General features: G+C 42.1%; 1 protein-coding gene across 1 annotated transcript in view; it reads left to right on the forward strand.

The window, feature by feature from the left end:
- The window catches only part of Ccdc150 (coiled-coil domain containing 150), a 61,086-nt gene that overhangs the window by 21,475 nt on the left and 26,390 nt on the right, over nucleotides 1–13,221 (forward strand). Inside the window, exons 3-9 of the mRNA XM_032899737.1 lie at nucleotides 573–793; nucleotides 885–1,063; nucleotides 2,594–2,662; nucleotides 5,573–5,689; nucleotides 6,606–6,735; nucleotides 9,158–9,201; nucleotides 12,987–13,079. Of these exons, the coding sequence (XP_032755628.1) occupies nucleotides 573–793; nucleotides 885–1,063; nucleotides 2,594–2,662; nucleotides 5,573–5,689; nucleotides 6,606–6,735; nucleotides 9,158–9,201; nucleotides 12,987–13,079 (853 nt within the window). The remainder of the gene's footprint in view (nucleotides 1–572; nucleotides 794–884; nucleotides 1,064–2,593; nucleotides 2,663–5,572; nucleotides 5,690–6,605; nucleotides 6,736–9,157; nucleotides 9,202–12,986; nucleotides 13,080–13,221) is intronic.

Below are 13,221 nucleotides of genomic sequence, written 5' to 3' on the forward strand. Positions count from 1 at the left end.
TGGTCTAGAGGCCTGTATATTCCTACTCCCTTTTGTTCATATGACTATGAGATTAAGAGCCCAAACCTTTGGTTTAAGTTAAGGTGATGTACTTCACCTGCTTCTATCTTTAGGGAAAATTTGGAAGTTGGTGATTTTGTCCTAGTTGTCTAGTGCATGCCCTGGGTAGAGATTGACTCTGACTGTGCCTCAGTTTTGTCTATGAATTGAGCATGGATACTTTTAATTGCACAGCAGACGAGTCTCACCTTGCTTTGCATTTCTGAATGCCCCTAAGCAACCAATAATGAAGAGGTGGCCATATGAGCCCACCTCCAACTACATTTTACGGGGTCAGAGGTGTAGTGTAATCTAGAGCAGGCACTTTAGACAGGGATCCCCTCTTAGAAAGAACTGATCTGTGTTCTGGGGCTTATTTGGTATGTTCCTGTCTAGAAGAGTCAGGAGCCTCCTGTCCCACCATGTTGTCGCTGTCACTGTTATTCTAAATAGAAAGGTGACATTGGCTCAAAGGCTGGATTTGCCACAATAGAAATTCCATTATGTAATATTGGCTTTGGGTGCTTTTCCAGATGTCAATTAGAAACTTCAGACTATTTAGAAGACCCTGTCAGCCAGAAAGTCACTAGTCCTATTCCAAATGAAATAATTTGTCCAGAAAGCCGAGGTATTTTGTGGAAGAACTATGAATTCCTGGTAAATCGAATGCGCTATTTGGAGAACCTCATCCAGCCCTTGAAGATGAACATCTTTCACCTACAAACTGAAAAGGACCTGAATCCACAGAAAGCAGGTGTGCATGGAGGGGCTCGAGGAACTGCTTCTGTGTGGGTGCTTGGTGGGTCCGTGAACCTTCCCGCTGCTGTCTTCTGTGCTCTCCACAGCGTTTCTGAAGGATCAGCTGAACACAATACAGGGGGAGCACTCCAAGGACCTGAAGCTGTTGCAACTTGAAGTGATGAATTTGCGCCAGCAACTGAGAGTTGTTAAGGAGGAAGAAGACAGGGCACAAGATGAAGTGCAGAGATTGACTGCTACTCTGGAAATTGCCACACAGACAAAGGTTCGTGGCCAGTTTTCTGTAGTACATTGTCCCTGATCTGGAAGGGACAACAGCCCAATAGAACCGAGTCATAGATGTTGATGTAACACCTTGACATTTGAAACTTGTCAGCACTGATAACCTCCACTAGTGTGCATTGTCAGTGGTAGTTCCCAGACCCCTTGCTGTGTATAAAAGATAGTGAGCATCTAGACTCTGCCTTCTTTAAGAGCTACACAGCAGTCGGGAGGTCAAGGCATAACATAAGTTAAAGAGGAGAAAGCAGAGAACGGTAGTGGGCATTACACAGGAAGAGCGTTCAGGCACCCTAGAGAAGAGAAGACACCCCAGCCACTACAGACCTGAAGGAGAAGTGCCTGAGGGCATCTCAGGGAGCTCACTCACAGGCAGCAAAGGCACCATATTGCTTACAAAGGAAACCAGCAGCATTGTTCTGTTGCCATGGACCAGGCAAGGTACGAGATTATTTTGAAGTCCTTAAGAAGTAGCATAATATTAAAACAGTCTATTTTAATAAGAGTAGTGGAGTTGAGAGGTCTCTGTCCAACATCATCCCAAGCTTGTCCTGGAACTCAGAATTTTCTGTGAGGTAGCATTGGGGTAAAATGTGTAAACTCCAGCTTTATTGGAGAGTTGATTTTTGGGAAATAAGCTGAGTATTAACTAATTTCACATTACAAAGCATCTAAAACTCAAGACTGATCAATACTTCACTCAGTGTGGAATGATAAAGAATTTTAACAGAATGACAAGAGGGAAAACTATATGTTACTGTATATTAACTATGGGGAAGAGGAGATTGGAAACAAGCCAATTAGGGATCTTTGTGCTGAATTATGGTCACGCATGGGTCAGAACTAGAATTGTGGCATTTTGAATCTGGTACAGGATATAAACTGAAGGTAGGAGGGAGCTACAACTTGAGTCTATAGCTAGGACTGCGGTGTCATTAACAATAAGTAAAAAGAGTATATAATGAAAGCCATGTTTTTCATTCTGACTTCCTGAGCTCGGATAGTATTTGAACCTGGCGGTGGTGGTATATGCCTTCTCAGTGCATTCCAGCACTTAAGAAGCAGCCATATGTCTCAGTGCCGGGTTGACATAGTGGGTTCCAGGCCAGCCAGGGCTACTGGTGCTTTTGCAGAGGACACAGGTTTGATTCCCAGCACCCACATGGCAGCTCACAACTGTCTGTAACTCCAGTTGTCGGGGATCTGACTCCTTCTCCAGGCCTCCCTGGACACCAGACATGTACACAGTACACATACATGCATGTAGGCCAAACACTCATACACATAAAAATAAATCTTAAAAATTAAGAGTATGGATAGTGCAAGTGCGAGGACTAGAGTTTGAATCCCTGAGACCCACGTGAATTCTGAGCAAGCATAGCCCAGCCTACAGGACATAATCCCCAGAGCAAGCTGACTAACTAGGCTCGCAGGTTAAAGGCTGCCTAAGCTCAGGTGAGAGGCCCTAATGTATAATGGAGAGAGTGATGCAGGTCTTTCCTCCTTCTCTCTTCAGAAGAACGCGGCTGTTATTGAGGAGGAGCTAAAGACCACAAAGCGTAAAATGAACCTTAAAATTCAAGAGGTAAGAAAAGGTAGGAGATGTCGAAGGAGGTGTTGGAATTGCAGAGGTAAGTCGAGGAAGTAAAGAACGAAAGAATGCTTTGAATAGGAGATCATGTCATCGTATGAACACTTAAACCATGCCACTTGTAAATAAAGCAAGAGTGCGGCCCAGTTGTCAAAGGTGTTCTTATGTGTCAAAACTGCCACAGCAACAAACCACGGCAAAACAAATCCTGCTGTGCCAGGAACAGCTAACCCATACGCAGCCCACCGGCTGTGGCTAAGGGAGCACCTTCGCCTTTGTGTGACGTTTTATTACAGTGTTAAAACGGAAAACTCTACAGTTCTTATTTTATCTTGAGACCTTCATCTCAACATAAGTGTTTGGAGTTCTGGAAGGAAAGGCTACTAAAAGCTGTCAAATTAGTTACGGGCCTCTGTGTTAACCGTCATCCACTCCAGAAAGAGCTTCTCTGACGAAGTTTTAGAGATGCACTAGTCTGAGTATAAGGACAAGTCATCAACACTCAGTTTAATACTATGTCCCTTTATCTCCAGGTTAGAGTAGTTCGTCATTATGACCTGACTAACCTCAAGTTCTTGGTCCCCGTTATGGTGCCCTCCTGTGTAGTGGGCCTTTAACACAATCAGAAAGTGATTGGTTATTCCTGCCTCCTTTTCACTGGTGAGTGTGTCTTCCCAAGCAGATCATTACTGCAGCCCACAGGTTTTACAGCTGGCGGAGATGGATCTCCTCCAGTAGACTTCATGGTACCTCCTAGCACTGTGACAGCTAGCGTGAAGGGAGGAAGCTTCAACGCCAGCCCCAGTTTGATTTCCTCATGTTCTGTGACTCAGGCATGGTGTGTCCTCAGCAACAGGGTCTGGGAGTCACCAAGAGCAATGGTAGGAGCTAATAGTGTTTGATGTGGGAGGTGTATCTGTAGGACATCATTGGCCAACAACTCCAATAGCAGTAACCCATGCCGGGCACTGGACTTCTCGTCAGTTTATGGTGTCTAGTATATCAGTGTTACCCTGTTATAGGGTAACTCCATTCAAGTGCCTTTGATCTAAGTGCATGTTTATATTTTAAGAGATTTCTGCAGTAGTAGTTTTTCATATGATTTTTTTCAGAAAGTCTTTGGTATGGTAGATGGTATTTAACACAGAGACTTGCAAAGGTACTAAGGTTCTCTTACCAAGGTACAGAGAACAGGAAATACTGTTATCTACTGCCTCTCTCAGGATTGTTCCAGCCCCTTTTCTGTGATGAACCCTGAGGTTTTGGAGGCAGGCGTGTGAGGCAGATGTCCCATTTAGGGATGAGTACTTTGCTATGTATTCAAGGATCAAACACAATAGCTTCATTGCCCTACCTTGTACTCTACACTCAGATCATTTCTCCTAGCCCCTTGGTGAGCACTGATCTTCGCGCTGTGTCTGTGGTTTAGGTGATAGTTGAGATAATCCTTTTGGACTGGCTTCCTTTGGTTGACACACATTTAAAGCGTTAGCGTGTCTTCCCCGGGCTGACAGTTTATGTCTTTTAATCGTGGAACAGGGACTGTTTCTTCATGCATTCACCCACCAGAACATCTTGCTGTCGCACAGGCTTATGTGGACAAAAGATTTCCACTCATTTGGGCAAATAACCTCAGAGTCTGATTGCTGGGTTGTAGTGCAAACCACATTTAGCTCTATTAGCAACTATCAACCCATCTTACGACCGAGTAAGACCATTTGTAAATCTCTACCACTGAAGAGTAAGAGTCTCTGTTGTTGCACATTCTCTCCAGCACTCGGTGTTAGCATCTTGAATTTCTGCCATTCTAATGGCTTTGTACAAAGTTTACCTTGTTCTACTTTGGCTGCCCTAATGATACATAATGTGAGCGTCTTTCCTTATACTTATTTTCTCATATATATCTTCTTCGGTTAGGTATAGTTTAGATTATTTTCTAGTAGTTGGGTCTTTTTAGTTTTGAGTTTATTTGTATATTTTGGGTATGATTTGCAGGTATCATATAAAGATTCATGTACTAACAGCTAGAACTTTTAAGAGGTAGGAGGCCTAATGGAAGATGTTGGTTCATTGAGGATAATCAAGAGCAACACTGCAGCTAGGGAGACCAGATCCCTTTGGGAGGGATTGATGTGGCTCACCTGGAACCCCAGTTAGTTCCTGTAAAAATGGAATTGTTACAAAAAGGAGTAAATCTGACCCATAAATGTGTGGCTTCTCCTTTTACCTATGTGATATCGCCACCATAATGCATCCATCATGAGACCTTCGTGAGAGCTAAACATGTGTGGTTAGCCAGACTGTTTTTCCTAAAACTGTGAGGTAAATAAACCTTCATTCCTTGTACATTTTCCAGCCTCAGCTATTCTGTAACAGTGACAGATGACAGACTAAGAGAGGATACCAGTCTTCTATCAGCGTGACTTACTCAAACATTTTCTGCCAGTCTATGGTTTTGCCCTTTCATTTTATTAGCAGTGTCTTTCAGAGAGCACAAACTCTTACATAAATGAGGTTCAATTAAAAATTTTGTTTCAGAGATAGTAACTTTGGTTTTGTATCTAAAAAGTCATCAACAAAACCTGAGTCCCTTCAGTATTTTCATGCTGCTTGCTTGTCCTTGAGACTTGCTGTCCACTAAGTCATCTCTATGCTGTTTGTTTTCTACAAGATGTTTGTAAGTTACTAGAGGGTCTTGACCTCCAGTTTGGAAAACAGATTCCAAAACAAAAAGTGAGGGTGACAAGCTTGACTTCACTTTTAGGGAGAAACAAGCGTGTTTGGAAGTGATGAGTGAAGGTGTGGGAGTGGACTGGCATACCTGGTAAACTGCCGTGCTGATTTCACCTTTGTTAAACTGCAGTGGCGTCCACTGGTCCCCCTAACTGCAGTGTTGCTCTTTAGCTCAGGCGACAACTGGCTCAGGAGGAGCATGTCAGGGCGTCTCTTGAGAAGTCTGCATCATCCATGCTCCTCAAAGTACATGAGATGGAGTCAGCGGTGGAGGCCGAACGGCAGCAGGTAGATTTGCCGACATTGTGTCTGTGAACTCGCCATTTCGTTCACTTCCTCTAGCTTTGTTAGGGCTCCTTTCCTTAGTAGCCTGTCAGCATCCTCACTACAGTCTTTAAAATGTAGTGCAAAACAGAAAAGGCTCTGCTATGCAACCTGACATTCTTAATTTATGAATGTGAGCGCCGAGGCCCCGAGAAGTGAGTCTGTCTCAGGTTTTATAGAGGCAAATTCTGTTGGTACAGGATCCTCCTGTACATGAAGTCTCTGCTGTAAGCATTGATTCTGGAAGTCACTGTCTCAGCTAAGGCTATATGTGTGTCATCTGGATAGAAAATAAATGGAACTAATCCTTGAAACATAAGTAAAATAACCAGGAACATATTTACATTGCTGCCTTCAGTTATCATATTCATAGTAACATGGTATGTTTGCCTTTGTTATACTAATTATTTGAAGTACCTTTATGTGTTTAGGATACTTTAAATTCATATTTTAGTATTATATTACTTGAGTGCATAATCTATCATTTTCCCAATGACTATATGTCATTATAGTCAACTGACTTATAAAAACTGAATTATAAAAAGGAGTGTATTCTACTTAAGGAGTTTATGAAAGACCCTATTTAAGTCAAAGTCCGTTAAGTGTAAATAACACTAAAGGTGCAGTTCTTCATTTGCTCTGACTACCCTCCACGTGCTCAGTGTCCTCTTGTGCTACTGACTATTGTGTTAAAGTGTACATGAAATGCTGTATTGGACAGCACTTCAAGTAAGAAACTGTAGTCCGCTGAGATTTCAGCTGTGACATACACACGTCACTTCCCTTTCAGTGACAATAAGATTGAAAATTCTACCTTCCATGTGTTCTGTCGAGTCATGCATTATCATCCAGAAATTGAGTTTTTCTTACATAATTCCAGGTGCACACTTTGCAGCAGAAGTGCATCGATCTACACAGCTCTATGCAAACAACCCAAGGACTGCTGGCCCAGGAGCAGCAGAAGAGTAACGGCTTGGAGATGACGGCCTCGCAGCTCAAGTCTGATCTAAGTATGCAAAACCCCCTAAGAGCCAGAATTCTTTAGCTGGCAAGGGTTGGTGGTACTTCCTACAACCCAGAGTGAAAACATTGCTGGCCACCTTTCTATGTATGATACTTAAACCAAGATAAATATTGGTAATAAATTTTACCTTAATTTTTTACAGATCGGGTAGGGCCTTACTCATACTAGGCAAACTGAGCTCTCTCTCTTTGGGGTTGATTTGTTTGTGTGTGTTTGTTGAGATAGGTTTCACTAAGTTGGCCAGGTTAAACCTGTGGCCTTCTTGTCTGAGCCTTAAATATGTCTAAGATGCCACTAGGTCTGCCTGAGCCTCTTATTTACAAGTCATCCTCTAAGTTTTTCTCCTCCTTGATCACTTCAGTGTAGACCGGTGGGAACATGACTGGTGACGGACTACTAATAAGGAATTGAGGCTGTTCTTTCTAGGTTACTGCAGCCGGGCTCACCATTCTTCCAGTCGCCAATTTGTTTGGATTATCCTATATTCCTAGAGGTGGGTGACTATAACACACCTAGAAGAAGAGCGTAGAGTGACCCTCACTTTACAGATGAGTTCTCAAAGGAAGCCTAGTGAATGGCAGAGCCTTGACCCCAAGTCTAAGTGCATGGTCATGAACCCGCTGGCTCCTGCTGTTGTCAGTGTGCCCTCTAAAGCGGTGTTACACAATCTCCACTGCAGACACCTTGAGCGGTCTCTTCACGTGCGTAAGACTCCATGCGTCACATGAGCTTTTACATAGATTATACACTGCAATGCTCAAAGCTATCTACAGCAATTCAGAGTTCTAAAAGTATAAAAAAAACTTAATCCTGTGCCTTCTCATTGTAAGCTAAGTGTTTCCTCCTGTGTGCCATCTGCAGGGATACAGAAAGTACCAACAAGAAAATAGCATGACAAGAAGTGTAGAAAGAGAGAAAGTCCGCCTTAGACTGGTTTCACAAGGTCCACTGTCCCACCATGAGACTCCTTAGCTTAGATTTGTGAGTCACTCTGTCGGGCTCTCACTGGCAGGGCCCAGAGACAACCTTCTGTCTTCTGAGTGCCATTCTTTATGTTTCTTCCTCATGGTCTCATTTTCACTTTGTGACAACTTTGTCAGAAAAGTAGGAAAATAAACACATTACACACAGTCAGAAGATCTGGAGAGACTGTGCTCAAGGACCGACCACACCACACCACAGAAGAGAGTGAGGTGCAGATCCTCCTGCTGGAGCACTTACTTAGACCAATGATTTGTCTTGCAAAGCATGTGTGGAAGATCACTAGACGAAGAGCAAACAGCAGTAATTCATCTTGCATGAGGGAAGAAGCCAGTCTGAACACCAACTGAATGCTCAGTGGTGTCCACTCTTTGCACAGTTCTATTGATTTAAAGTACAGATAGTCACCTAGCTAGGTTGAGGAGAAAAATTCCTTTAAATATTTTCTTCAATGCGTTTAATATCTAAAAGCATATTAACAATAAACAACATGTAACCAAAGTGGTTAAATTTTTCTCTGAGGATAGGCATCTGGTGACACTCTGAGTGTAACTTCAGAACAGATCACAGCATTCTCCTTCATTTTTCACGTTAGACTTTAGTGAGTCTGGACTCACATCTTTTAGAAAACAGTTTTTATAAGATATATCCTATGCAAAATAGAGTTTCTAACATGTTTTACAATTGTCTTTCTTTAAAGTTTAAGTATACCAGCACTAATATAGCTCTGAATTTCTCCATAAAGTCAAAACATTAGTTTTAAATATGTCTTTTGGCTACTACTAATATCCAGGGCCAACTCCACAGTAGGCAGGCACATCCAAACATAAGGAGAGTGTCAGTGTCCACTCACTCTTTGTTCTGCTTCCCCAGTCTGCTCCTTGCCTTGTAATTCTTCTGGGGTGGGAGTCCAGCATCCACACTGCTGCCTTGTCTGCACTTAGTGTGCTTACCCGTGTCCCAACAGCCCTCTTTCCTTTTAGTCAGTGTGAAAAACAGATCTTACTGTTTTACGTGCATGCCCCTGCTTTGGTTAAATCTTGATTACAGTAATTTAACAAAAATATGTTCATTGTATCCCTCCCAGAGTCATCTGTGCGTCAGGTAAAATGTGACCTTATTTACCATTACAAATGACTGTAGATCAGGTTCTTTTCAGATTTATTTATTGTGTGATTTGTTTTAGCTTTTTAAAGACAAGTTTGCAATGTAGCCCAGACTGGCTCTGAGTTCATGATTTTCCTGCCTCAGTCCCTCAAATGCTGAAATTACAGACATGCTGTGTTGATAATTGTGTATCTTAGCATCTAACCTATGTTATTATTTCCACAAAATTTTATTTCCTAAAATAACATTTGTAGGAAAAAGTGCTGTGTGGAACAGTCTAGTAAGTTATCATCGACATGATATGGACTTTCTGTTTTTAGTTTCCAGAGATAACCTCATTTACAAGTTGGTTGAAGAAAATAAGGTATGTGTTCATATGGCAGGATACAGGGGTGGTCTCTCTCTCTCTCTCTCTCTCTCTCTCTCTCTCATTAAGTCTTGGCCATTCATCATGCTGACACATGACTTCTGATCCTTCTACAATGCTTTAGGAAAAAAGTTCATGTAAATAAGCTATATATTCAGACAGTACTGCATATTAGGAACTCAGTGATCATCCTATGCAGGTTATCATGGTTTGTAAAGGTAAACTGGCAAAAATGAGAATTTTGTGGATTTCCCAAGTGTACAATAATTTCTAAACATATAATATATATATATATATATATATATATATCATGGTTGGTGGCTTCACAGCAATGTAAGTGCATTGACTACAAACTATGCTCTTAACATGGGGCAGAACTGTGAACTTTATTTACATGAATTTAGAAAAATATTTTTATATCTTGTTACACAGTGGGGAGCACTCATTTGGAATAGTGTCTCTGTTGCTGTCTCAGCCTGTGTTTCATGATGCTTATCTTCCTGCTTCTGGGAAATCTGGGAAGTAGTTTTCTCAGGACAGGAAGAAGCTACACTCTGTTCTTCTACTGAGAAGCTTTTAAGGACACTTAAACCAAACTTTCTATCTCTCTCCTCTCCCAGTCTCAGAGGGAAGTAGTCTGTCTGTCTGTCAGAGCGCAGGTGCTTGCCTTCACCATTCTGAGGACCTCAGGATGAAACATCTTGTAACTTTTAAAGGTGTTTGAATGTGTTCCTTTGAAGTCACAAAATCATACTGGTAATAAAAATGTGTATGTGATATAAGAATTTATTCTTGGAGAGCACTTACCTGATATAATAGTGTAAGTGAGTACTTATGGAATGGATTTAGGTCAGTGTTTTTCTAACTGATTCTAATATGAAATTATATATATCTTTAAATGTTTATTACATTTATTTCTTTTTTTTTTGGTTCTTTTTTTTTCGGAGCTGGGGACCGAACCCAGGGCCTTGCGCTTCCTAGGTAAGCGCTCTACCACTGAGCTAAATCCCCAGCCCCTACATTTATTTCTTTATTCACTTTATATCTCATTATCAGCTGCCCTCTCCTCCAAGTACTTCTTCATGCAGATCCTCCCCCCATTCCTCTCTCTTCTCCTCTGAGAAGGGGGATCACTCTCCCACTCCCCCATCCCCAGCACATTAAGTCACTGCAGGACCAGGTGCATCCTCCCCCACTTAGGCCAGACAAGGCAGCCCAGTTAGGGGAACAGGATTCACGGGCAGGCAACAGAGTCAGGGACAGCCCCTGCTCCTGTTGTTGAGTGACCCACATGAAGACCAAGCTGCTCATCTGCTACACATGTGCAGGGGCCTAGGTCCAGCCCATGCTCACTCTTTGGTTGGTGGTGCAGTCTCTGGGAGTCCAGGTTAGTTAATCTTTTGGTCTTCCTGTAGAGTTTCTATCCTCTTCAGATCCTCAATCCTTCTTCAAACTCTTTGATAAGACTCCCTGGGTTCCATCTAATGTTTGACTGTGGGTCTCTTCATCTCTTGCCATTGGCTGCTGGGTGGAACTTCTCTAAGGACAGTTATGCTAGGCTCTTGTCTGCACTCATAACAGAGTATCATTACTAGTGTGAGGGGATTGGTTCCTGCCCATGGGATGGGTCTCAATTTGGGGCAGTCATTGGCTAGCCATCCCCTCTTTCACTCTCCTATCTTGAAACTCTATTTAGTAAAGTCTTGTTAAAAATTGGTTTATTTATTTACATTTCATGTTGCCATTCCCACCTCCAAGAGTTCTTCACCCCATTCCTCCACCCCTTTGCCTCGGAGAGGGTACTCCCCCACCTGACCCCCTCACCTATCCCCTATCTCACTTACCCACATCCCCCTTCCCTGGGGCATCAAGTCTCTACAAGATTATGTGCATCCTCTCCCACTGAGGCCAGACAAGGCAGTTCTCTGCTACATATGTGCTGGGGACCATGGACCATCCTGTGTATGCTCTCTGGTTAGTGGTTAGTCTCTGAGTTCCCTGGGGTCCAGGTTAGTTGACACTGTTGGTCTGCCTATGGGGTTGCCACCTCCTTCAACTCCTTCAGCCTTCCATAGGGGTCCCTGACCTCAGTCCAATGCTTGGCTGTAAGTATCTGCATTGGTCTCAGTCAGACGCTAGTAGTGCCTCTCAGAGGACAGCCATGCTAGGCTTCTGTCTGTAAGCACAACATGACATCAGCAATAGTGTCAGGGTTTGGTGCCCACCTATGGGATGGATCCCGAGTTGGGTCTGTCACTGGTCAGCTATTCCTTCAGTCTCTGCTCCATTTTTTTCTCCACTTTTTTTTTTAAAGAAATCATAACCTTTAGAGCAGTTTTAGATTCACTGCAACATGGAACACGAAGTCTGGAGATTTTTAGGTAGCTCCAGTCTCTACACGCGCTGCCTCTCTGCACATGTGTAGCCTCCCTGCCTGTCAGGATCTCTCATCGGAATAGTAGGATTACTCTAGATGAGTCTGCATTAATGTATCGTTTTAGTCAAGTTGTTAGCATACATTAGGGTTTATTCTTGGTTACTTGTTCATTCTTTGGGTTTAGATAAATGTGTGTTCTTATACAGGGAGTTTATATATACATATATATACACAAATATGTATATATAGAGTTCATTTATATACATGGAGTGATACACACACACACACACATATATATATATATTATATATATAGTGATTCACTTCCCTGTCCCTAAAACTCTTTTCCTATTCATTCCTTTCTTTCTTTCCCTTGGTAACCATTGCTCTATAGATCTACCTTCCCCAGAATGTCATATGGCTAAAAGCATATATGTAAACTTTTAGATTGGTTTCTTCAGTTTAGTAAATATTTAAATTTCCTTTGTATGTTTTTATGGCTTAATAACTTACTTCTAGTGTTAAATAATATTAAATTACCTAAATGTACTATAGTTTCCTAACATAACAGACATTTTTAAAACAAAAGGATATATCTATATAAACATACATATGTATGTAACAATAATTAATAAAAAGAGCATAATTTGAAAAAGAGAAGGAGGTGTATATGGATGGTTTAGGAGGAAAGAAAGTGGAAGGGGAAATGATGTAATTATAATCTCAAAAAAAGAGAAATTGCTCTTAAAGGATTTTTCTCTAGTAGAGTAATTTTTCTTCTCATGAGTTTTCCGATGAGTTATGTATTTCATGAGCAGTCCGTGTGAGCAAGCGTATGCCCTCAGATTCTGCTACAGGGAGTAGAGAGCAGCAGCCAGTGAGGGCTCTGCTGACGGAAGCATGCAAATGCCTCAGCCAGGAGACTTTAGGAGGCTGAGCTGAGAGGGCTTCTGGAGGGCAGTCTGGGCTGCTTTCCAGTTCAGCAAGGAAGCGTGAGGCTCCCGCACATGTGAGCCTTCCACTCCCCGACGGAGACCCTGGAAGCGAGGTTGCTCAATCACAGAACAGTTTTAATTTGTAAGAATTTGCCCAGTTGTCTAACGAAGTGCTCCACCATTTTTCATTCCCACCAGCAGCAAATGAGAGTACTCTGCATTCATATAGGCTTAGCAAGCCCTGTGAGAAATAACAGAGTGTCTGGAAGTCAAATATAACAAGACACCACACACACACACGCACACGCACACGCACACGCACACACACACACACCCACACACACACCCCACACACACGTACACATATACCTTAACCTGATAGTGGTTAGAAGACAAACAGACATTTTAAAAGAGATGTGCACAATAACTTGCACATGTGGAAAAGGAAACAACTCTTTTTTCTTCCAATAGAGTACACAAATGTCTCTCAAGAAGGAACGTGAAGAAAATACTTATTTGAAATCTGAAATACTGTCCCTTCAAGATATATCAGGAAAAGCACAGGTGAATTTTTGCTCTCTTTGTCTTAAGAAGTTAATATTTGTTTCATTAAAGAATGAAGATTAATAGCCTGATTATATGGATTCATATTTCTTTCATCTAGCTTTTTATCTGCAAGGTGGGCTTCATCTATGAACCACTCTAA

The sequence above is a fragment of the Rattus rattus genome, chromosome 4 (genome assembly GCF_011064425.1).
Source record: "Rattus rattus isolate New Zealand chromosome 4, Rrattus_CSIRO_v1, whole genome shotgun sequence".
NCBI classification, from domain to species: Eukaryota; Metazoa; Chordata; class Mammalia; order Rodentia; family Muridae; genus Rattus; species Rattus rattus.